General features: G+C 68.8%; 4 protein-coding genes across 4 annotated transcripts in view; 1 reads left to right on the plus strand and 3 right to left on the minus strand.

The window, feature by feature from the left end:
- Window positions 1-7: 7 nt before the first annotated feature.
- CHLRE_11g468368v5 (uncharacterized protein) lies at window positions 8-2,143 on the minus strand. Its single transcript, XM_043067572.1, has 3 exons — window positions 1,751-2,143; window positions 376-1,449; window positions 8-167 (listed from the first exon to the last, which is right to left on the minus strand). Exons 1-3 carry the CDS (start codon window positions 1,946-1,948, stop codon window positions 147-149), a joined length of 1,293 nt encoding a protein of 430 aa, XP_042919577.1. The 5' UTR covers window positions 1,949-2,143; the 3' UTR covers window positions 8-146.
- A 187-nt stretch (window positions 2,144-2,330) lies between these two features.
- On the minus strand, window positions 2,331-16,563 carry CHLRE_11g468371v5 (uncharacterized protein). Its single transcript, XM_043067573.1, has 8 exons — window positions 15,555-16,563; window positions 12,026-15,016; window positions 10,787-11,890; window positions 10,223-10,474; window positions 10,049-10,087; window positions 9,655-9,780; window positions 9,080-9,259; window positions 2,331-8,768 (listed from the first exon to the last, which is right to left on the minus strand). Exons 1-8 carry the CDS (start codon window positions 16,257-16,259, stop codon window positions 3,024-3,026), a joined length of 11,142 nt encoding a protein of 3,713 aa, XP_042919578.1. The 5' UTR covers window positions 16,260-16,563; the 3' UTR covers window positions 2,331-3,023.
- A 235-nt stretch (window positions 16,564-16,798) lies between these two features.
- CHLRE_11g468374v5 (uncharacterized protein) lies at window positions 16,799-20,025 on the minus strand. The gene is made up of 3 exons (XM_043067574.1): window positions 18,415-20,025; window positions 18,113-18,226; window positions 16,799-17,913 (listed from the first exon to the last, which is right to left on the minus strand). Exons 1-3 carry the CDS (start codon window positions 19,966-19,968, stop codon window positions 17,533-17,535), a joined length of 2,049 nt encoding a protein of 682 aa, XP_042919579.1. The 5' UTR covers window positions 19,969-20,025; the 3' UTR covers window positions 16,799-17,532.
- Window positions 20,026-21,045: 1,020 nt separating this feature from the next.
- CHLRE_11g468377v5 (uncharacterized protein) overlaps window positions 21,046-23,473 on the plus strand; it is a 4,366-nt gene continuing 1,938 nt past the window's right edge. Inside the window, exons 1-4 of the mRNA XM_043067575.1 lie at window positions 21,046-21,599; window positions 22,092-22,150; window positions 22,527-22,657; window positions 23,287-23,373. Of these exons, the coding sequence (XP_042919580.1) occupies window positions 21,156-21,599; window positions 22,092-22,150; window positions 22,527-22,657; window positions 23,287-23,373 (721 nt within the window). The 5' untranslated portion in view covers window positions 21,046-21,155. The remainder of the gene's footprint in view (window positions 21,600-22,091; window positions 22,151-22,526; window positions 22,658-23,286; window positions 23,374-23,473) is intronic.

A 23,473-nucleotide genomic window follows, 5' to 3' on the forward strand; every position in this document is an offset into this window, starting at 1 on the left:
AGGGACCATCGCTTGCCAGGCCATCGCCACGACGAGCGGGCCCTACGGGCCCGCCCCAAACCACACCACTAGCCCGGGTACCTCCCCCCCCCCCCAATCATCCTGCACCGACAGCCCAACCGCAAGCCCAACTAGGCTTCACCACGTCAGTGGCACGCCGTGCGCTGCTGTGCCCCCGCAGGCCCATTGTTCGGTTCCATCCCCTGCCCCATCCCACCGCACCCCCCCCCCCCACGCACGCCCCTTGCACGTCCCCCCCAGCCCCGGCCCCCAGCCCCTACCTCAGCCCGCCCTACCCCCTGCCCCCTGCCCCCCTCCCCCCCTGCCCATCCCTGTCCCCCCCCCTATCCTCGGCCCTCCCCCTCCTCCGCTCACCTGCCGGCTCTCGCGCTGCCACTCTTCAGACCGGCCCCGCTTCCCCATGCTGCCGCCACCCGCAGCAGCCCGCGCCGCCCGCGCCTCCGACTCCTGCTCTCCTGCCCCCGCCGCATCCGCCTCCTCTTCCGCCCCTTCCGTCGCCGCGCCCGCCTCCTCCTCCTCTGCCTCCTCCTCTGCCTCCGCCACCTCCGCCTCCCCGCTCTTCCCCCACTGTTTCCCGCGCTGCTTCCCCCGCTGCTTCCCCACCTGCTGCTCCCCAGCCTCTCCCCCCTGCTTCCCCCTCTGCTTCCCCTGCTGCTGCTCCTTTCTCCCCTTGCTGCGCTTCAGGGTGGGCGCCGCCGCCGCCAGGCTGCGGCCCAGCGCGGGTCCACCCAGCGAGGGGTAGGTGTGGTAGCGCCACCAGTAGGTGACGCAGCGGCTGCACACCACGGCGCCGCTGGAGGGCGGCAGCAGCTGGTGCGGCCGCCATTTGCCCTTGCTGCTGTCCGCCCGGCCGCACTCAGCGCAGCGGGGGCCGGCAGTAGCGGCAGTGGCAGTAGCGGCAGTAGCGGCAGTAGCGGCAGTAGCGGCGGCAGCGGCAGTAGCAGGGGTGCGGCGGCTGCTGATGGTGGGAATGGCGGCAGCGGCGGCACCGGTGAAGGAAGGCGGGGCGGGCCCGCCGATGGCGGCTGTAGCAGCAGCCACCCGCCGCCCCGCTACTGCTCCTGCTTGTCCTCGGCCACGTGCGCTCGTCACCGCAGCACTGCTGACGCCGCCGCCGTCAAAGCCAGCGTGGCCGTACGTGCCAGCATCGCTCGGAGCATGCTGCTGTCGTTGTTCGCTGCCGCCGTCGTCTGTGACGGTGGTGCCAGATCCCGTGCCAGTTAGATTGGTGGCAGCGACGGCGTCCGCCGGTGGCGGCGGCGGCGGCGGCAGTGGCGGCGGAGGCGGAGGCGGCACGGCGGCTGCCGCCCGATGCCGGGGCGTTACGGTGGGGCGCGCCGCCGGTGGCGGAGGCGCAGCGGCGCCGCCGCTGCCCCGGCCTCCGGTACCGCCAAAGGCGAACCGGGCTGCGCTGCTCATCTGCGGGAGCTGCGCATACATGGCAGCGGCGCGTGTTGGTTTGTTTCAATGATGAGAGGTCGGAGGAGCAGGTATGAGTGTATGACAATCTTTTATCAACGCACCACGAGGCGCGGGGAGGGGCGGGTAAGAAGCTAGCGATGTGGGTCGGGTGGCGCAGGCCGCGCACGGGCACGCACGCACGTCGTCGGCGGGTCCGAGACAGTTTCTGCAAAACCTGCTGGATAGCTACTCGCTCCACCTCTAGCTCGTCACCTCGAGGCAAGGCTGCTTTTCGACTCGAGTATCCCAAGCGCACACGGCGACCCACCAGCGACGCCCCGAACCGCGGGACCAGGATGGCGGGCGGCGCGCGCGGCAGCATCAGGTGTGGCTGTGGGGGCGGCTGCAAGTGCTGCCGGAGAACCGGGAGAAGCTGGGGCGTTGCCGACGCCCTGGGTGAGGAAGCTGGCCCCGCCGCGGCCGACCGCTGCTGTGAATAGTCGTGTTCTTGCTGCTGCTGCTGCATGGCTAGCTAGCTATTGATGGCTAGCAAATGCTGCCTTGGCTCTAAACGAAAGACAGCAGCGGGCGGGCAGCGAGACGCACGCGTGCAGCAGCCTCGCAGCCGCACCGGCGCTGCCAGCCAATTGTATGCTGGCTAGCCAGTACGTTTGTTTGTGCTATCTAAGAACGTGCATGATGGACACAGTAGCACCTAGAGAGCCCAGTCAAGGCGCGGAAGGGAACGAATGGGCTGGCGCCGGGCAACCTTACTCGTGCGATGATGACCCGCGGGGTCCGTCCGTGGGCTGAGATTCCTGAACTCGGCACGTTTCCCCCACCGCTCGGCCTCCTTCCGTCGTCGGATCGTCTATCTCCCCTCGCCTCCCCTTCCTTATTCCTGCGGTTCATTGCTGTCCTTACACTGCCGGGTCACTTTCGGCGAAAGGCGCAAACAACCCTGCCATGTCCTCAACAGGAGTTTGCCATAGCCCCAGGGGCCCCAGTACGGCAGCGGTACCACAGCATTGCTCCAGTATTACTGCTTCCTCCCTACTCCCCCTCGCCTCGCCTCCTCATTAACTCGCAACAATCCATCAAAAGCAATAATAATCAATGTCGCCCTTGCTTCATCCTGCGCTGTAGCACATGCAGCCTGCTGCTGGTGCTCCTCCTGCCACCCGCCCATAGCACACACTCTCTCACACACGTGCACGCGCACACGACCACAAGCAATTGGATGCGGTACCTCAAAGCATCGAGCATATTTGTTGTTTTATCAGTTATAGCCGCCTGCATCTCTTCCTGAGCCCGCGTGTCGCAGTACGTACCATCCTGCTGCCCTCGTGGCACTTCACCCTGCCTCTTCCTGCCCCACGCATTCGTCTCGCCCCCCTCCGTCCTGTCACATGGCGGTGTTCCCGCTCACCCACACCCACACCCACACCCACACTCACACCCACACACCCATACCCACTCACACTTACACCCACACCCACACACTTATTACATCACGCCACCGCCCTGCGTCTGGAAGCAACACCCTGCCGCACTCACGCACTCAACTACACAGCACTCACTCAGCCGCTCATCATCATGCATCACAGGAGCGACCCCACCAGGTCCACAGGCACTAGCGGCACCTCCTCCACACTCCAGCTGCCGCCGCCGCCCCCCTGCGGCTGCTGCTGCGGCTGCAGCCCCATCGCCGCCGCCGCTGACGCCGCGGGGTGCGGCTGCTGCTGCTGCTGCTGCTGCGGCGGCACTCGGTACCTCGCCTCCCGGCTCACCACGCCCGGCGCAAGCACCCACAGCACCGCACAGCCGCCGCCGCCGCCGACCCGCAGCGACCCACTAATCCCGCCGCTGCCGCTGCCGCCGCTGCCGCCGGCACGGCCAGCGGCGGTCGTACCCGCCCGTTGCCCTCCTCCTCCTCCTCCCGTGCCGCCGCCGCCCTCCGCCACTCTCGCTGCGGCATCCGCTGCCGCCGCCGCCTCCTCCGCGGCATCCGCAGCAGCACCCTCATCACCGTCAGCGCCGCCTTGCGTCTGCACCGGCGGCGGGTCCAGTCGCGGCCGCGGCGCCCACCTCCGCTGCCTGCCGTCGCCGTCACCGCCGTCCTCGTCAGCGGCCGGCAGGGCCCGTTTCCGGCCGCCGTCGCCGCCGCCGCCGCCAGCAGAACCAGACCCAGCACCGCAACCGGAACCGGCGTTGTCGTCGTACCCCAGCCGCCGCAATTCTAGCCGAGCCTCCATCTCCGTCTCGGCTGCTGCGGTCGCGGCGGCCACGGCCGCACCCGGCAGAAGCCACTCACTCGCTCGGAACAACGGCTGCGGCTGCGGCGGCGCCGAGCTGCTGCTGCTACTGCCGCTACTGCCACCGCCAGCAGCAGCAGCAGCAGCCGCAGCGCCGCCGCCCACGCGGACCAGGTGTGGCGTGTTTGCCGCCGCGCCGCCACCAACCCCTGTCGCTCCACCCCTTCCCTCTCCTCCCTCTTTCCCTCCTCGTCCCTCCCGCGCCGCCATGGCCTGCAACGTGGCGGACGCAAACAGCGACGCCAGCTCGCGCGGCGGCAGCGGCGGCAGCGAGTGCCCCGGCGGCGCCAGCCGTAGCGCCAGGCGGCCGTTGCCGGCGGCGCCCGCCAGGAACGCCAGCCGCAGCGCTGCCGCCGTGACGGCGCGCAGCGCGGCGGCGGCGGCGGCGCGCACGTGCGAAGCGCGGCTGGCGGCGGCGGCGGCGGCGGCGTGGTGGTGAAGGGAGGCGTGGTGGTGGAACTGAGGGGTGTGGGATGGGGCGGTGTCGGCGGCGGCAGCCGCCGACGGGTGAGGGTACGGATGAGGGTACGGGTACGGGTGGTGGGGGTGGGGATGGGGATGGGCAGGGTGGTGGTAGCTGATGCTGCTGGGGCCGCCGTAGCCGGGGCCATAGCTCGGGCCGGCGGCGACGATGTTAGTACCATAGCCGCCGGGGGGGCCATAGGAAGCAGCACCAGCACCAGCACCAGCAGCACCGGGGCCGTAGGGTCCTGAACCGCCGTTGTGGTGTTGCTGCGGTGTCGTTCCGCTGGCGGCGGGTCCGTAGCCGCCGCCGGCTGCTGAGCCCGGCTGCTGGCTTGGTGTGCCGGTAGCAGGTCCGCCGCCGTAGGAGCCCATGGCGCCGGTGGCGCCGCCGGGGGCCTGCGGGTGATGATGAGGTGACCCGCCGTACGGCTGCTGTCCCGCTGCAGCGTCCCGGGAGGAGGACGGCGGCGGCGGCTGGGGCGGCGGCGGCAACGGCGGCGGCAGGAGCTGCAGAGGCCGGGGCGGCGGCAGTAGCTGCTGCTGCTGCGGCGGCGGCGGCTGGTGGTGGGGGTGACTGCTGTAGCTGCTGTAGCTGCTGGACCCTGCCTGTGGCGGCGGGGGCTGTGGGTGGGGGTGCGGGTGGGGGTGGGGGTGCAGTGGCGGCGGCGGCTGGGGGCCGTGTGGTGGGTACGGGTAGGAGTGAGGGTACGACGGCGGTGGGGTGGCGGCCGCTGCTGCTGCTGATGATGACCCCGTGCGTGTAAAGCCCCCAGCAACAGCAGTGCCCGACTGCTGCCGCTGCAGCTGCTGCCACTGCAGCTGCTGCTGCTGCTCCGGACCAGCCGCGGAAAAGGTGGGCACGGCGGCGTGCGGTGGCGGCGGCCCCGCCGGTTGCGCTTCGCGACGGTGCTGTTGATCCGGGCCCTGCTGCGAAAATGAACCCCCGTCCCGCCAGCTGTCACCGTAGCTCCCCGGCGCCGTCGACCCAGACTGTAGAGGCGGCGGCGGAAAGGCCGGCGCCATGCTGACGGCACCGGCGTCGCCGCCGCCACCACCGCCGCCGCGGGCTGCTGCCGCGAAGGGCGTGCCGAAGGCGGACCAGCCGCCGCCGCGGCTGATGCCGGCGGCGCCGACGGCGGCGGCGCCTCGGCCGCCCGTCGCGCCTCGTGGCGGCGCCGCCACCACCGGAATGCCGCCCATGTCACTGCTCACGGCAACCGGCGGCGGCAGTGGCGGCGGCGGCGCCGTGAATGGGGGAAGTGGCGGCGGCTGGTGCGGCGGCAGTAGCAGCGCCTGCTGCTGCTGCTGCTGCGGCCGCTCGGGCTGCGGCTGCTGCTGCTGCGGCTCGGGCGACGACGGCGGCATCTGAGTCGCCGCCGCCACCGCCGCAGAAGAACCCACTGCTGCAGCGGCCGCCGCCGCTGGTTCCGTCTCCGGCGCCGCAGCAGGTGCTACAGCCGGCGGCGGCTGCCCACCTGAGGCCTGCTGCATTCCAGGGTGCGGCTGAGGCGGCGGCGGCGGCAGTAGCTGCTGCTGCTCCGACATCATGCTGCTACTGCCGGCTCGCAGCGGCAGCTCCATACCGTTAGCAGCACCTGTCGCCTCCACCGCCACTATCACGCCGCAACCGCCGCCGCCGGATGTGCCGCCAGCGCCGCCGCCGCTGCCGCCGCTACTGCCGCCGCTGCTGCTACTGCTGCGCGGGTCTCGCCGCTGGTCGCTGCTAGGACGCATCACCAGGGCTGCTGCTACTGCGGAGCCGCCAGGGGACGGCACCCGGCCATGGCTGCTACTGCTGCTACTGCTCCGGTGGATCTCTGGCGTGCCCTGCTGTTGGGGGCTGCCGCCGCCGCCGCCGCTGCCGCCAGCAGTAGCCGTAGCAGCTACGGGGTCAGGGGCAGCGCCGTCATTGACCGAGACGGTCCCGAGGCCGACTGCTGCGGCAGTGGAAGTTGCTGCCAGAGGCGGCGGCGGCAGCGGCGGCGGCGGCCGCGGTGACGGCGGCGGCGGCAACGGCCGCGGCGGTGGCGGCACCACGACACCAGCCTGCGCCACTGCCTCTGCCGCCTCCGCTGTCTCCATTCCCTCGGCCGCCTCCACCTTTACTGTCGCCTCCGCTTCCGCCGCCTCCACCGCTGCCTCTGCTTCCGCCGCCCCATCTGCTTGGCCTGCTGGCCCAGTGCCGCCGCCGGGGCCCGCCGCAGGCACTGCGGCAGCGGCCGCCACCGCTGGGGCGGCGGTGGCGGCGGTGGCGGCGGCGGCGAGGGAGCGGGTGAGGGGCGCAAGAATGGCCGCCAAGCCGCCGCCCGCTGTAAATTGAGGCTGCTGCTGCTGCTGCTGCTGCTGCTGCTTGTGCTGCTGCTCCGCATGCTCCTGCTCCCGCGGCTGCTGGTGAGGAGGAGGTGATGGTTGCAAGTGCAGCCTCAGCGGCGGCGGCATGGGCAGCAGCTGCTGTTGTGCCTGCTGCACAGGCTGTAGCTGCTGCTGCCCCGCAGCTGCCGCCGGCGGTCCAGCATGCACGGCGGACACATCTGCTTTTTCTTCTTGGGCGGGTGGCGAGTCAAGAGCTGGCGGCGTCTGTTCCTGCTGCTCCTGCAACAGCTGGTGCTGCGGGCACAGCGGCGACGGCAACGGCAGCGCCAGGGCCAGGGGCTGTGAGCGGGCCGGCGACAACTCCGCTGCGGCTGAGGTTCCACCTGACGCCACTGCCGCGGCCTCCGCCGTCTCGTCCTCCGCATCAGCAGCTCCGGCTTTGGCTTCGGCCGCCTCCACCTCCGCCTCCGCCTTCGCAACCTCTGCCTCCGCCTCTGCTGCCTCCGCCACGGCGGCTGCCTCCGCGCCTTGCTCTCCCTGCCGCGCCACCTGCCTCACCACCCGGCCGGCGGCCTGGCGACCCTCTGTCGTCGTCTCTCCTCCAGCTGCCTCATCCTCCCAAACTGCACCTCCCACATCCTCCCAAACCGCGAGGTTGGGCGGCGGCTGTAGCTGCCCCATCCGCGGAGGTGCCTGCGGCCCCTCCTCCCGCGCCGACCGAGCCTGAAGCAACGCATCCGCCGCCGCGCTCCCGGAAACCGCCAGCGACCCGGCGCCTTCACCACCGCCTCCAGCTCCTCCGCCTCCGCCTCCTCCTCCGCCTCCGCCTCCGCCTCCGCCGCCTCCTCCTCCTCCTCCTCCTCCGCCTCCGGCGCCGCTGCCCAGCAGCAGGTAGGTGCTGCCGCCCATGAGCCGCTGTGTGGACCGCGGGGAGGCAAGAGCCGCCACGGCCGCAGACGCCGGCGGCGGCGGAGCAGGCGCCTGCTGAGATGGCGTAGCCAGGGACGATGGCGGAGCAGCAGCCGTAGCGGGAGCAGCCGCCACAGCGGGGCCCGCAGCGGGAGCAGCTGGAGCGGGAGCCGCAGCGGGCGCCACAGCGGGAGCCGCGGCAACGAGTGCTGCCGCAGGCGCCTGCTGGGGTGGTGGCGGTGGCGGCGGCAGGAGCGGCGGCGGCGAGGCCGCCGGCACGTCTGGACCCGCCGAAGCAGGCGGCGGCGGCGGTGGAGGCAGTGGAAGTAGCGGCAGCGGCTGCTGCTGCTGCTGCGGAGGCTGTGGCTGCGGCTGTGGCGGCTGCTGCTGTGGCGGCAACGTCGGCGGCAACGTGGGCGGGCGGGCGTAGGTTGGCTGCGGCCGGTACAGCTGCTGTGGCTGCTGCGGCTGCTGCGGCTGCTGCTGCGGCGGCGGCGGGTGGGGCTGTTGCTGCCGCCACCAGGGCTCAGGCGTTTGATCGCCCTCGTGCGGATGCGGCGGCGGCTGCTGCGGTGGGCGTGACGGCGGCGGCATCCAATGCGACCATGGACCGGAACCGGCAGGGTGCGGCGGCTGTTGCTGCTGCTGCTGCGGCGGCGGCTGCGGCTGTAGCAGCGGCTGCGGATGCTGCATGTGTGGGTGGTTTTGGTGGTGATGGCGGGGCGGTGCGTATGGCGGCTCCAAGTGCACGTGAGGAGGTCCTGGAGGCGGCGGCGGCGGCGGCGGCGAGTGGTGGTGAGGCTCTGCCGCCGCCGCCGCCGCCATGCCGCCGCCACCAGCGCCGGCACTGCTGGTGATACTGCGCCTCATTGCCACGGCGTGTTGCTGCTGCTGCTGGTGTGGGTGTGGGTGTGGGTACTGGTAAGCAAACGCGGTTGAGTGCGGCTGTGGGTGTGGGTGCTGCTGCTGCTGCTGCCCACCCACAGGCCCCAGCGCTTGTGCAGGAGGTTGCCCGCCGGCAGGGCCTGCCGACCAGCCATAGCCGCCGGCCGCCGGATACGGCTGCTGCTGCTGCTGCTGTTGTTGGTAATGGTGCGGGGGTGGCGGCGGCGGCACCGCCGCTGGCGGCGCAGGCAACGCGAGATGCGGCGGCGGCGGCGGGCCGCCGTACGGTGTGTAATAATGGCCTGGCGGCGGCAGTGGTGGCGGCGGAAGCAGGGCCAGTGGTGGCGGCGGTGGCGGCGCCGCCAGTGGGGGCGCTTGCTGGTTTGGCGGCGGCAGGGGCGGCGGCGGCGGCTGCCCCAGCATGTGCGCCGCCAGGCTCTCCGCACAGTGGGCCACCACCTGTGTTCGGAAACACGAGATAGGGGAAACGCAGATTGTGTGACACGACGTGTGACCAAGAGCAACCCCCGTGTGTGAAGGGTGGGTTTGTCTGGGGCATCGTGTCGGTTTGGTGAGCGAATTGGATGGGAGGGGAAGTCGCAGACGGAAACATATTGCATACGTGTTGTGAGGCCACCCGTGGAGGGCAACGCACGTCCGTCCGGGGGCACTCGCTCACGCCATGCATGTGTGCGCCCGCTCCCCCCCCCACACACACACTCCCGTCCACCCACCCGCCCAGTCCACCCGACCGCCACCCCGCACCGCACCTGGTGGAAGCGAGCTACAGCCGCCGCGCTGACGTCGGCCGTAGCAGCGGCAGCAGCGGCCGCTGCTGCTGCCGCCCCTCCAGCACCTCCGGCTGCAGCAGCTGCCACGTCAGCTACAGCCACGTCTGCTACAGCAAGGTGCCTCTCGTACACGCCACGCCGGGCCATGTCCAGAGCCCACTGGGAAAGGGGAAAGCGGAGAGGAAAAGCCAGGGGGAAGGAGGAGGGGGAGGGGGGATGGGGAAGCACCGAGGCAAGTGAGGCCGCTGCGTGGCGTGCTGCGTGTGATCGCGTCTCGGGCATCGGCAGTCTTTCAATCCTCAACTGCCCCAACTGCCGCAAACCTTGCAGGATCAAGGCAAGGCACAGCCATGCCCGCGGGTCGTTTGGGCGCAGTGCGTTGTGCGATTGCAGTCAGCGCCGGCAGCCCAAGCCTTCAGCGGGCCTGCCCCCTCCTCTCTCCCTCTCCCTCTCCCTCTTCCTCTTCCTCTCCCTCTCCCTCTCCCTCTCCCTCTCCCTCTCCCTCTCCCTCTCCCTCTCCCCTTCCCTCCTAACCCCCTCCCCCCGCTCCTCACCTGCCTCCGGGCGTCCGCCTCGCGCCCCGTCAGCAGCTCCGGCAGCGGCCCGATGCGGTCGATGCCCAGCACCCCCACCGCGTACGTGCCCAGCACCAGAGCCAGAGGGCTGGACCACAGCTCGGCCTGCGTGTGTTTTGATATGGGGGGGGGGCGGCAGATGGGGAGGGAGGATGGGGCGGGGTGGGGTGGGGCGGGGCCGGGTGTGTGCGGTTGATTGGGATTGGGGTGGTGGAGAAAGAATGGCATAGGCACGGGCGTGGGGCATAGGCAGCAGGGCGCGCACACACACACACACACACACACACACACACACACACGCACATGCACACACACGCACATGCACACACACGCACATGCACACACACACACACACACACACACACACACGCACCTCTATCCAGCGCAGCGCCACATCCGCCAGCAGCCGGGCCTGTACGGGTGTGCGAAATTTTGGATGCCCGTGAGGTGAGCCAGGCTACCTCGGGTAAACGGGTAAAAGTCGTTCACACAAATTAAAGCACCACAAGCAACAAGCGCCACCACCCTACACCCCCAGCCCACTCACCCGCAGCTCGGGCTCCCGCCCGCACAGCGCCTCATACGCCGCCCGCAGCGGCGACTGAGACAGAGGCAGCGGCTGCGACTGCGGCGATTGCGACGGCTGTCCACCGCCGCCGCCGCCGCCCTCGGCGGCGGCAGTAGCAGCAGCGGAGCCCCTGTCCTGCTGTGCTGCTACAGCCGCCTGCTGCTGCTGCTGCTGCGGGTCCCAGGGCGCCAACAGCCGCAGTCCGTGCACGTCCTCCAACTCCGCCAGCCGCTGCGGGGCGGGAGGGGAGCAATGCATAAATTATTTGTTGGGGGTTGGGGAGGGCGGGGGGCGGAAGTGTGTTTGGACCGAGGTTTGGGTGGTGGGATTGAAGCTGGGAGCGGATGACACCGAAAAAGCGATGCTGGGGCCACAACCACAGAAACACCTGCCTCTAGAACATCTGGGTGACGAACATCTGGGTGACGAACTCACTCGAAAAAACAAACGATGCATGCAAATGATGCACCGCCCACGCATACCATACGTGTCAACCCCACACATGACCCCACACGTGTGCCCCCGCCCGCCCCAGTCACCCACCCTGCACGCCTCCTGCAGCGCCGCCCCCAGCGCCGCCGCCTCCCGCCCCAGCCGCTCCACCTCGCCCGCCGTCACGCCACCCGACACCGCCTGCCCCTCAGGCAGCAGCGCAGCAGCCGGCGGCTGTAGCAGGGGCGGCTGTAGCTGCTGCTGCTGCTGCTGCTGCTGCGGTTGTAGTGGTGGGTGGTGCGGCGGCGGTGGCTGTAGCACTTGGTGCAGCGGCGGTGGCGGCGCCTGTTTCGGGCTGTGGGGGGCGAGGGGGCGCTGCTGCTGCTGTTGTTGTTGGCGGTGGTAGTGGGGGTTGTGGGGCGGGGACTGGGGTTGAAGGGGCGGGGCGTGAAGGTGGGGGTGTGTTGGCCGCACTCCGGCAGGGCTGGTGACTTGCGCCTGCTGCTGCTGCGCCTGCTGCTGCTGTTGTGTTTGCTGCTGCTGCAGTAGCTTGGCGCGGCGGCCGACCAGCAGTGGCGGTGGCGGCGGCGGCGGCGCGCCTGCTGCTACTGCCGCTGCAGCCCCCGACCCAGATGGCGCGCCGGAGCCTGCTGCTACAGCCCGCGGTGGCACCCCTGCGGGTGCTGCTGCTGCGCCCGCCACCGCCGCCGCCACCCACATAGGCGCCAGGGCCGCACCCGCCGGCTGCTGCTGCTGCTGCGGTGCTGCTGATCGGGCGCCGCCCGCCTGCGGCAGCGGTAGCGGCAGCGGCTGAGGCTGCGACTGCTGCAGCAACCGCTGAGGGCGCTCCCACACCCGCTCCTGCAGCAGCTGCTGCCTGTGCTGCTGCTGCTGCTGCTGCTGCCTCTGCGCCTGTCCTGCAGATGGCAGCGGCACCGGCTCCTCCCGTTGCTCCCCACAGCCGTCCTCGCCCGCTCCTTCCTCCTCTTCCTCCTCCTCCCAGTCCCACTCCCAGCCGTCATAGTCTTCCAGATCCATGTCTCCCTCCTCCCCCACCTCCATCCTCTCCCCATCCTCCTCCTCGTCCCACCACTCCTCCTCCTCAGCCGGCGGCAGCGCAGCTGCCGCACGCCTGCCTGCCCCCTGCTGCGCGCGGCGGGCCGCCGAAGGCTGCTGCTGCTGCTGCTGCTGCCGCGGCTGTAGCAGCAGTAGCAGCTGGGAGCAGTCACGGCAGAGCCAGGAGCCGGCGGGGACGACGGTCAGCGGCGGCGTGAGGCAGCGGGTGTGCCAGCCCGTGTCACAGCCGTCGCACAGCAGCATGCTGGCCGCGCCGTGCGGCGAGGCACACACCTCGCAGCACGTGACGCTGGCGGCGGCGGCGGCGCCGTCGCCACCGGTCGCCGCCGCCATGGCGCGCGCGGCGGCGCGCCGCTCCGACAACGGGTCGCGGATGTATGCCGGCGGCGGCGGTGCCGCCGGCGCCGCCGCTGACGGCGGCGGCGGCTGCCATGGGGCGAGGTGGTCGGCGCGCACGCGAATGCGCGACCCGTCGCGACCCAACACGACGGCAACGCCGCGGCGGCCAACGGTCTGCACGCGCAGTAGCATCGGCGGCTGCGGCTGCAGCTGCGGCTGCGGCTGCTGCGCCGCCGCCGCAGCGCCACCAGTGGCGGAGGCGATAGCAGCGACAGCCTTGGGCGCGTGGCGCAGCGGCACGACATAGTCACCCGGACGCAGGCGCGCCGCCGCCGCTGCCGCCGCAGCTGCTACAGCCGCCGCCGCCTCGGCCGCCGCCGCACTGATATCGGCGGCAGTCACGCGGGGCCGCTTTGCGCCACCCGCCGCCGCCCCCGCCGCAGTAGCCGCCGGCTGTGGCTCTGCCCTTCCCCGCTTCGCCCCCAATGCGGCACCCCCGGCGGCGCCGCCACCACCACCATTACCGCTGCCACCACCGCTACTGCCAGCGCCGTTCGTCTGCGGCAGATGCTGCTGCTGCTGCTGCTGCTGCTGCCGCGGGGCGCTGAGGGGAGGCACGTAGAACCCGTGGCTGCGGAAGCGCTCGTGGCAGCCGCGGCACGTGACCTGCCCCGGCCGGAACACGTGCTGCCGCCAGGCGCTACAGCCGGTGGCGCCGCACACCGCACACACGCGGCTCTCCAGCGGCGGCATGCGGCCGCTAAGAACGGGCTGCTGCGGAGCAGCCGCGGCGCCGGCGGTGCCGCCGGCAGCGCCGCCGCCGCCTGGCGGCGCCGACAATAGTGATGGCGGCGAGCCCAAGGGCGAGGCCAGCGGCGACGCCAGGTGCTGGCGGCGCAGCGCCGCCGCCAGTGGTGTGGGCGTCGACGGCGCCGCCAGGGCGCCGCCGCCGCCACTGCTTCCGCCGCCGCCGCCACTGCCGCCGCCGCTGCTGCGGCGGGCGGTGGCGGCGGCGGCGTCGCGCCGTACGTTGTATGACTGGTGAACGCGGAAGGCGTCGTAGCAGCTTCGGCACGTGGGCCCCAGCCCTGGATCCAGCTTGTGTGTGCGCCAGCCCTTCGATGTCCCAGCCGATCCGCACACCGAGCAGCGCCGCCTGCCGCCGCCGCCGCCTCCGGCGGCCGCTGCTGCAGCCGCGTCGGCAGCTGCCTCCGCCGCAACCTCCGCTGCTGAGGCTGCAGCGTTCAAGGTAGCGGCGGCGCCGCCGCTGCGGCCGGCGGCGGCGCTTGCGGCGGGCGGCGCAGCAGTGGCGGTTGTTTTTGTGGGGGTGAGGTACGCGGCGGTGCTTGCTGGCACCTTGCTTGCGGCGGCGGCGCCGCCGCCGCCGCCGCCAGCCATCAGGGCTGTACGGAAAACAGCCGGCCGCGACGGTCCCGGCGCCAGCAGCGGCACCACCGGCAGTGCACCGTTCCCTTGCCCCGCCGCTGATTTGCCGAAAGCAGCCCCTGCCGTTGCCGCCGCCGGAGTCATTGTCGACTTGGCCGGCCGTGCCCGCCCCACCTGCACCAAACCACCGCCACTGCCGCCACCGCCATTCCCTAGCCCCTGCCGTGCCGCCGTGCCCGCTGCGCCCGCCGGTGCCGTACCCACCGCGCCGCCGGCCACCGCGCCCGCCGCGGCGGCAGCGGCGGCGGCGCGCCGCTCTGCGGCGGCGGCCGCCGCCGCCTCCTCGTTTGGCGGCGGCGGGTAGGCGCCGTGGCGGCGCTGCCTGTCGTAGCAGCCCTGGCAGGTCTTGAGGAGCCCGGTGGCGTCGGCCTTGTGGGCGTACCACCGCACGCTTCGCGTGGCGCCACACGCGCCGCAGCAGGAGCCCACGAACGGTTGCGGTACCGCCGCCGCTGGCGCCGCCGGCGCCGCCAGCTGCGCTGCAGCCTGCGGCTGCGGCGGTGGTGGTGTTGGGGTTGAAAGAAGAGCAGCATCATGAGTGGCGGCGGCTGTGATAGCAGTGGGCGGAGGCTTGGCGGGCGTGGTGGTGGGTGTGGGTACGCGGGGAGGAGGGGCGCTGCCAGCCCCGCTTCCTCCTGCGCCATCGCCGCCGCCGCTGGGGCCGGCGGCGGCGGCCGGTGCATCCGCTGCCGCTACCGCTGCGTCTGGGCTGCTGATGATGGCTGGCTGCAGCGATGGTGATGGCTCATTGGGCGCGGCAGCCGCCGCGGCGGCCCGAGGCGACGGCGTCCGTGGCGGTCTCGCGGACGCAGTCGCCGCATGCTCGGTTCCTTCTAGCGCCGCCGCCCCCGCCGTTGGAGTTGGTGGTGTTGGCGCAGGGGCGCGCCCACCGCTGCCGCCAGCAGCCCCAGCGGCGGCTTCGGCTCTGGCGGCGGCGCGTGTGGCGGCGGGCGGCGGGCGGCGGCGGGCCGGAGGCGGCGCGGCGGCAGCTGCCGCTCGGGTACCGCTATCGCTAGTGCCCGCATCATCCTCGCCATCGTCGTCAGTGCCGGTGTCGCTACCGCCACCGCTGCTGGCGCTGCCGTCGCTGCTACTGCTGCCACTGCCATCCTCCTCTTCATCGCCGCTGCTGCTACTGTCGCCGTTGCCGTCATCGTCGCTGCTGCTGCTGCTACTGCCGCTGCTGCTTGCAGTAGAGCCGTCAGTGCTGCCGCCCCCTCCGCGCTTCGCCTCCTCCTCCTCTTCCTCCTCCTCCTCCTCCTCCTGCTGCTGCTGCTGCCGGTGCTTGGCGCGGGCGCGCCCGCGCCCGCCACCGCCGGCCGCGCCGCCGGCACCGCGACCGCCGCCGGCAGTTCGGCGCCTGCCGCCGCCGCCGCTGCCGCCGCCGGGCTTGCTGCGTGGCGCCGCCGCCGGGCGGTCGTAGGTGCCGGTTCGCTTCCAGCGCATGTGGCAGGCGTTGCAAACCATCTGGCCAGGCGTCTGTTGAGGTGCAGAGGGATGGCAGGGATGTGGGTTCGGGTTAGGAGATCAAGTTAGGAGATCAGGTAAGGACTTCGACAGAGGAAAGGAAGGCGGCGGTGGGGGCCGCAGTGCAACGGTCGGGTTGCAGGCAGATGGTTTGGAAGCCCCGCGCAAGGGATGCCGGGTCAACCCACATCGCGCCACCTTGCGGCTGACATGGTGGCGGCCATGTGGGTCGGGTTGTGTGCGCGCGCATGCATGTGCGTGTATGTGTGCGGCAGGCGGGAGACCGTGCCGAGAGCACCCGCCCATGCGCTCTCCATCTCCCAACGACATGCCGCCCAGTGTGCACATACACGTGTGCCCCTAGATGCCTCAAAGCTGAGCCCCTGTGCACGCACGCCTTCGCCCCTGCGCCCGCCCCCGCCCCTTTCCTCCTGTCCTCCTCGCCTTCTGCCTCCCATCACCTCCCCGCCATCCCGCCCCTCTCCCTCCCCTTCCCCTCCCCTCCCGCACCACCACGCCCCGCCAAGGGCCCGCCCCGCCCCTGCCTCACCATCTTGTGGCCCCGCCAGGAGTGCGCGTTGCGGGTGCCGCACTCCGCACAGGCGCGAGAGCCGCACGTTGCGTCAAGTTCGGCGCGAGAGCGTGTGCCCAGCGGCCCATAGAAGCCGTTCTCCGCCTTGTTGCGATAGCAGCAGCCGTGGCAGCTGTACTTTCCGTCGGCGTGGATGTAGCCCCAGTTGCGATTGGTGGAGCCGCAGGTGCAGCACCCGCCGAACTTCTCGGCGTTTGCGTTGAGCGCGGTCCCGGCTGCAGGGCCCATCTCAGCGCTCGCCGAGGGCTCCGGGCCAGCCTGGTGGTGCTGCTGCGGATGTTGCTGGGAGTTCGTGGCCGATGGAAGTTGCTGCGTCGTTGCCCCGCTTGTGTTCGAGGCTGCGTTTGCGCGGCCTGTTGCAAGGCCTGGGGCTGTTGCAAGGCCTGGGGCGTTGCTGCGTAGTTTTCGAGCTGTTGCTGCAGGAGCTGCGGCGCCGTCCGCGGCGCGAGGGCTCGGCAAGGCCGCGGCCGGCCGACCCGCGCGCGTGAGTGACGGGCGGTCTGGGCTGAGTGACGGCCGTCCGCTCTCAGCTGCCGCGCCCTCGGCCGGCGCCCCATCCGGCTGGCTCGCGCCCCTATACATACTTGAGATCGCCTGGCTGGCTTTCGCGGCCGCGCCGCGCTGGGGCCGCGAGCCTCCCGCGACCTGCCTCGAATCCGCCATCGCCGCTCACGTTGCGCGGCGCCCGCGAGGCTCGCGAGGCAGTGTCAGTAAGCTTGAGATATCCTAGGATGCCCCAAAAAGGACTGCCCGGTCAAAGCTGCAGGGCGCGAGGTCTGCTCGGTAGTCGCGACCCACGGTGCTAACAGGTCAAAACCGCGGTTTCGCGGCATAGCACTGTAAACTGAGATCGGGAACGTCTAGACCTGCTACATTTATGCATTTCACATGCACAAGCTCGCAGCAACTCAGGCACAGGGAGAAAGGGAACTCTGGGCCGGATCCGGCGCATTCGACAGCTCGTTTCGGCTCTCGCGAACTGGGACACTTTTAAGCGCTGCACTAAGCAGGGTGCAGCCCCTCTGCAGAGCACTGCAAGCGGCCGCACTTCGACGCGCTGCGGTATGGCGCTTCCTGGGTGTGGCCCACGTACACGCATGCTTCCCGCCCCCCACCTCCGGGATGCCCCGGCCACTCCCGAGATGCTGGCAGACTCACGTAAACACAAGCCGAGGTGCCTCATTCATGCTTTTGATTCAGAGCTCAATCTCGTGATTTGCACGAAGGCATGAGCGCGGGTATGAAACGGCCCAGTAAACAATATGCAAGCACATCCGGGATCTTCCTGGGCTATTTCTGCAAGTCCGTACCTTCCACCAGCTTACTTGACCAAAGGAGCCCACGTCTTCATAACAGGCTGCATAACCTCTATATAACAGGCTGCATGACCTAAGTCGTTGACAGCAATGCAGCTCACTGCCAGGTGCCAGCACTGCATGCAACTCGAAACCCCTTACCCACTACCTTATCCGTTGCCGGACACAGTTACAACAACCGCAACGTGAAACACATTTCCCGCGAATGTCTTGTTGTTGCCGGACACGACAGTACGCAACCCCCGAGCCCCCTGATGAATCCCCCAGCAAGAAACCCCCCCCCCCCCAAACATGAAACACGTTCCGCAATGCCTGCCTGCCTGCCTGCCTGCCTCCCTGCACCTCAATCGACTGCAGCTCAGCCATCCAGTGGCCTCCTGCCTGCACCGCACGCCCCGCCCTGGAGAGGATTCCAGGACACTGCAACAAGGCCGGCCCGCCGGCTGTTGGACGCCAGAGCTGCAATGACAAGCCCCACCCCGTGTGCTATCCCTGCCAGCCTCAACAAGCCCCACAGCAGCAGCCCTGCCACCAGCAGGTGTCAACGTGTCGGTAGCACCCTGCTTGGAAGACCCTTCCACAATTCTGCATTCCAGCCATGACCTGCCACCATACCGCGTCTAGCCGCTCTCAGTGACCCCGCCCAGCGCCTCCTCGGCTGTGGCAACCAGCGCCAGCAGCCATTCTGTGCGCGCTGGGGTGTCATGCCACACACCCAGTCTGTACTGGTTGGACACCTGATGAAGGGCTGCAAGCAGATCGGGCGTCCACTCCACAGGTGGCATCTGGTGGTGGTCCTGTGCGTGGACCTCCTGCCCGCCACCCATACTACGCATGACCCATCGCAGCTCAGGTATGAGGTTGCTATCACAGCACTCGAGTATCAGCTGCTCAAAGACCTCCTGTTTGGACGCCGCCACCAGGCCGTGGCGCACCAGCCAGTCCGCCGCCGCCCAGTTGCCACTATACAGCACCTCCAGGAACTCAACGCAGGACAGCGGCTGCAGCGGGCGGCAGAAAACATGCGGTGGGGCAAAGGCAGCCAGCCGGCGTCAAAGGGCCATGGCACCAAGCTGACATCTGCAAGTCAGGTAAGCTTGATTTTCTTGGTAAGGCCTATTGATAAGAGGGGGAGAACCACCCTTTCTTGTCAATTAGACGCTTTTCTGCTCTTGCCCATCCACAAATCCACCCACACACCTCTGGCGCCCGACCAGCAGCTGCCTCCGTTGCTAGTACCCACTCCAGGGCCTCCACACTGCATCCCTGCGCCACCACCGCCAGGTCCGTGGCCGTTTCACAGTCTGAAGCGTACTGCGAGTATGGCACAAACGGGAATAGACTACAGTTGAACTCATGTGTCAATACGGGTCAACTAGAAACAACATGGCGGTCATGCGCACAAGAGCAGCAGCTCATGTGTCAATACGGGTCCACTAGAAACAACATGGCGGTCATGCGCACAAGAGCAGCAAAGAGCATAGATCCCAAGCTTTACACACCCGCTGGTGCAGGTGCTGCAGCAGTGGCAGGTCAGCAACACTCCTTGCTGCGTTTCGAAACAGGGACGACCAGTCCTCATCAGCACCGCCCTGCTCCACAGCACCGGGCTCCTCCAGAAGCAGGTAGCGCAGAGATGTGAGGCCGTCAAAGCTCATGTCCAAGCTTGTCAGCACGCACTCAAGGCTGTCAGGCGGGAAGATGTAGCCACGCTCTCGCAGCAGCCGCAGCACGGGCACGCGGCCGTGCTTGGCTGCCGCTTCTGCGATGAGCATCAATGATGCCACATGCTGCTGCTGGGCCGCCGCATCCTCTGCCACCTGCTGCTGCTCTGCCACCGGCACCGGTCCGCCTGCTGCCGCCGCCGGCCCACCGCCAGCGGCCGGCACCGCCTGCTGCCGCAGCAGAGCAGGCAGCTGGTCAAGACAGAACTCCACCGCGGCAGTGCTGCCAATGGTGCCGGCCGCCTCAGGCGCACTCCTACCTATCATGTTCCGCAGGCCGTAAGACGCCAGCAGCTGCAGCCGCTGAGGAAAGTCGGGGCGACTCATGACATCAGCCATCCACTGCCTACGTGGTTCATAGAAAGGGCTGATGTCAACATCTAAGCCCTCGACCGCCCCACCCCACTGAGCCCACAGCCACTCGCATTTGGCGGCCCAGTCGGGCGTGGGGCTGGCCGCCGCCGCCATCAGGAGCTGCCGCTTCTGCCAGGCTGTCCACAGCAATCGATTTCCCCAGGGCTCGTAGTATTGCTGTAGCACCTCCAGCGGGCAGCCGGACGCTACATGCGACAGCACAGTGGGCCTGTGATGCTGACGCTTTAAATTAAGGCGAAAGCGGTTGGCCAGATTCTGCAGCAGCTCCACTCGCCCGGCTGCCGCAGCGGCCCCCAGCAGTACGCCGTCCTCACCCATGTCGCCGTCCTGGTATAGGATGCCTATCTGTTGAAGCGCCCACTCAAACACGTCTACATGCCCGGCGTAGCACAGCTCTGGAAGGAGGTTGGAAAGAGCGGAAGTTGCTGTCTCAGCAAGCCATTCGCACGCAGGCAGGCTGCCGGCAACACCAGCCGCTGCCGCGACGACCTCGCAGTCAAAGCGGCAGCCCTCAGCCTCGTGCAGCCGCCGGCACGCCGCCAGGTCACCAGCAATTATGGCGGATGCCAGAGCGTCTGCCTGGATATCCATCCCGCAGTGCGCCAGGGCCGCATCCAGGCTGGGTGCGTGGTGGCTGGACGCGGCCAGGCACAGCAGCCGGTGGCGCTGCCAGCGGGGCAGCGCGCACCAGGGCTCGGGACGGCCCCAATGCGCCACGAAGGCGGCTCCGGGCCAGGGTTGCTCCGCTATTGCTATCATGATTGAACGAGAACGAAACGACCTCAGCGAGCGCGGCTCGCCACGCAGCTGGATGGTCGTGAACTGCTCCCGCACTGCCTGGGCGACATCTTTGCAGGTGAGCTTGAAGGCAGTTGCTGCATAGTTGGGGTGCATGCAGTTGGCTACGTGACAGATCAGCTCGGGGCTCAACCGCGTGAAGAGATTTTCGAACGGCATTCTTTTGCTTGGTACTTTGTATACAAAGCGTTGCTTACAGGATATAAGGTTGTAAGTAAAAAACAGTGGATAAGCGCCGCAAGCCGGGGGGCCTTAAACCAAGCAATCGAGGGCCGCTCATGCAGCCCGCTCGTGGCCCGAAACCTCCGTCCCCGTCCCCCGCCCCGCTGCACGCCCATTGCCCGCCCGGTCCTATGGCCCTGATAAACCCCTGAGCTTACCACGGCTTCCTACCCTCTCATGTGCCCCCAGTCTCTCGCCCCGCTGAGCTGCTTGCCATGACCCCACATCGACTGAGATGCCGTGATATGTGGCCCAGCGTGCGTCTGCCACTCTCCCTGCCACTGTTTGTTACACCGTGCTTTCCTCCCTCCCTCCCTCCCTCCCGCACATGTGCTGCTAGGTGCCGGTGACGCTGGTGTCTCCAGGTTGGTGCTATTGCCCGTCGCGGATTCCGGTGCCTCCGGCACCACCCGCCAACCGTCCGCCAGCCCAGCCAGCACATCGCAACAGCACAGACCGCCCCCGCAGCACCCCTCCTGCAGTATCAATTATCAAAGCCAGGAAACTCCACGACTAACCGCCGCTCTCATCCCTTGGCATGTCCACACCCCGGACGCGTGCCGATGAACCCCTGCCGCTGAATGCCGGGGCTCACCAGCCCTGCACCCAGCCCTGCAACAAGACCAGCCCTGCAACGAGCCCTGCGCCCAGATTAATGTTGCATGCTGCATCGGCCACGCGCCCACGCGCCACCCTCATCCCCACCTGTGCCCTTGCCAACGCTGCCCCACACTTGGTTGTGGCCTTGAGCGGGCTGATGCCCACAACACGTCATCCCGCGACTGCACGTAGCCGCGCGTATGCACAGCACCGCATGTCGTCCTTATGATACACATTACTATAACTGCGCACGCCGATGGCTGCTAGCAACCGTCAGGCACCACGGGGAGCAAAGAGCCCTGTGCACTCGTGAAGGGAGCCGAAGGGGGCTCCCAGTATGCATCGCAGTGCACGCAGCATGCCGTCAAGTCTCCAACTGAACAGCAGAGCGCTTCTTTCGCAGACACATCTGAACTGAACAAACTGTAGCAATTCAAAGACCGCTCTGCGCAGCGGGAGAAACAGTTAGCCCGCGCCAAAATCCTTTCTTTCAACTGAACCGCATTCGGCACGCTGAAACCGCCATGACACGTCTAACAAAGCAATACGATACGATAGCGCACGATGAGGGCGTCTGGACGGTGAGCTGGATTCCAGGCACGCAATCTCTCTTCACCGGCTCCGTGGACGAGTCCGTCAAGCGCTGGGACGTCACCGATCATGGGTTAACCGAGGCGTACAAAGTGGAGGGCCAGGGCCTGGGCGTGATCTCGGTCGCGGCGCATGGGTCAGGGCAATTTGCCGCCTCCAGCGCGTTGGACTCGCTCATACGCGTCTGGGACGTGAATGACCACCTCAACAACATTTCCGTCATCGAAATGGCGCCCACGGAAACCTGGACGGTGGCGTTTGGGCCCCAAATGGAGTACATCGACCTCGCCGTGTCGGGGGGCACCCGCAACACAGTGGTGCTCTGGCGCATCGGCGAGGGCCAAACGGAGAACGTCGGCGAGCTGGCGGCACCCTCGGTGAGCCGTCAAGCCACACAGCTAACTAGCTAGGGCGCTACCTAGCCAAGTCATCGGCTGGATAGCCAGCAAGGAGGGAGGGGTGGGGGGACGAAGTGGCGGGGCCATCACGCGTGTGTGTGGCGGGGAAGCGGGGCCGGTCAGGGCGACATCCGGCAGCCGCACATGCCCGCATGCCCATGAGGGTGCATCCGGTTAGCCGGCTCACCACGGCAGGCCACGATAGGCCGCAGCTGCAGTCCCCAGCATTCCACAACACCTTCGCAGTTGGGGTCAGCTCCAGTTCTTCGCCGGCGGGCCGGCGGGCAGGCCATCATGCCGGGGCGCCGACGCGTGCCGCCGGCCGCGTCACCAGCTGAGCCCCACGACAACGCGCTATCCCCCGCAGGCTCGTAACACAGGCCGGAGTCCACCGACCCGCCGTATCGTGCGAACCCCCACTGACGTGGCTGAATGAGCTGCCCCCCGCCCCTCACCCCCACACCCCCACAGGCCCCCACCGAGTCCAAGGCCGGCAAGCGCGAGCAGTTCGTGCTGAGCGCCGCCTACAGGTGCGTGCGTGTGTGTGTGTGGGCGGGGCGGGGGCGTGTACGTGTGTGTGGGGGGGGGCGTGTACGAGTTTGTGTGTATGTGTGTGTGGGGGGGGGCGTGTACGAGTGTGTGTGTGTGTGGGCGAGTTTGTATCTCTGTGTGTGTGTGTGTGTGTGTAAGGGCACGTGTGTGTGGGCGGGTTGGTGGGCGGGGGGAGGTCGGGGCTGCGCGGGTGGCGGGGAGGAAGATCCCGTGTGTGTGTGTGCTTGTGACTGCGTGTGCTTTGCACCGTCACCCCTTTCCGTCACCCCTACCAACGCCTCTGCTATACCACTGCACCTGGCTACGCCTTCGCTTCTTAACCAAACATGAACATAACCCCCACCCCTCGCGCAGCCCCGACGGCACCAAGCTGGCTGCGGGCTGCATGGACGGCTCGGTGGCGGTGTGGGACCTGGCCAGTCAGAAGCTGCTGGGGCGGTGCGGTGGACACCACAAGCCCGTGCGCAGTCTCACCTTCACAGCAGGTGCGGGGTGGGCGGCGGTAGGGGCGGTAGGGGGTGGGGTTGTAAATACCAGCCCAAACTAAACCAAAACCAATGAAAACGAGCGGAGTGCAGGCAGAGGCGTTAGTTGTAAGCGATAGTACTTATGAGTTATGGGATGTGGGCCGAGGCGCCGTGGAGCAGCAGGGCGAGCGGCGCCGGCGATAAATGTCGCCGCCCGGGCTCGGTGGCGCGCACAACAGCACAAGACAGGCACGCGGACGCGACAAGCAAAGCCCACGACGGGGAAGGGATGGGTTGCAGTCATGATGAATTCAGGAGTGAGGGTGTAGCCAGGCAGTGGGGGCGGTGGGGTGGTTGTGGCCTGTGGGACTGAATGCATGGGCGACGGAGGGGGCGAGGTAGAGGGGTAGCCACGCGGGTGCGGGAGCCACGCAGGGGGGGTATTAGCTGTACAACAGCAGAGCAGCGGACACTTCACTGTTCTCTGCATCCCCCCGCTTTTCCAAACATGCTTGCAACCCCCCCTCCCCCTGCTGTCTACTTCGCTACACTTCTCTGTACCAATCTTTGCAACCGTGCCCCGCACCTTCACCCTCGCCCTCCTCATCCCTCTCCCCCCTCGAATCCCCCCACACACACACACGCAGACAGCCGCATGCTGCTGACCGCGTGTGACGACATGCACGTGCACCTGTACGACGTGGACAACACCGCGCTCATAGAGGCCTTCAGCGGTGCGAGGAGGGGGGAGAGGGAGACGGGAGGGGAGGGGAGGGCTGGAGGGGGAGGGGGACGGGGAGAGGGGGAGGGGAGGGAGGGGAGGGGAGGGGAGGG

This window comes from Chlamydomonas reinhardtii, chromosome 11 (assembly GCF_000002595.2).
Source record: "Chlamydomonas reinhardtii strain CC-503 cw92 mt+ chromosome 11, whole genome shotgun sequence".
NCBI lineage: Eukaryota > Viridiplantae > Chlorophyta > Chlorophyceae > Chlamydomonadales > Chlamydomonadaceae > Chlamydomonas > Chlamydomonas reinhardtii.

What these genes read in the sequence shown, in the direction of transcription:
- CHLRE_11g468368v5 (XM_043067572.1), bottom strand. Translation starts at nt 1,948, where the DNA reads ATGCAGCAGCAGCAGCAAGAACACGACTATTCACAGCAGCGGTCGGCC. An exon ending in CGCGGTTCGGGGCGTCGCTG is followed by an intron (nt 1,450 to 1,750) that starts GTGGGTCGCCGT and finishes ATGTATGCGCAG; the next exon opens with CTCCCGCAGATGAGCAGCGC. An exon ending in GGCAGCGCGAGAGCCGGCAG is followed by an intron (nt 168 to 375) that starts GTGAGCGGAGGA and finishes GCGGGGGCACAG; the next exon opens with CAGCGCACGGCGTGCCACTG.
- CHLRE_11g468371v5 (XM_043067573.1), bottom strand. Translation starts at nt 16,259, where the DNA reads ATGGCGGATTCGAGGCAGGTCGCGGGAGGCTCGCGGCCCCAGCGCGGC. An exon ending in GGCGGGAGCCCGAGCTGCGG is followed by an intron (nt 10,088 to 10,222) that starts GTGAGTGGGCTG and finishes ACACCCGTACAG; the next exon opens with GCCCGGCTGCTGGCGGATGT. An exon ending in TGGCGCTGCGCTGGATAGAG is followed by an intron (nt 9,781 to 10,048) that starts GTGCGTGTGTGT and finishes AAACACACGCAG; the next exon opens with GCCGAGCTGTGGTCCAGCCC.
- CHLRE_11g468374v5 (XM_043067574.1), bottom strand. Translation starts at nt 19,968, where the DNA reads ATGCCGTTCGAAAATCTCTTCACGCGGTTGAGCCCCGAGCTGATCTGT. An exon ending in TGCAGCACCTGCACCAGCGG is followed by an intron (nt 18,227 to 18,414) that starts GTGTGTAAAGCT and finishes CCATACTCGCAG; the next exon opens with TACGCTTCAGACTGTGAAAC. An exon ending in CTGCTGGTCGGGCGCCAGAG is followed by an intron (nt 17,914 to 18,112) that starts GTGTGTGGGTGG and finishes CGCCCGCTGCAG; the next exon opens with CCGCTGTCCTGCGTTGAGTT.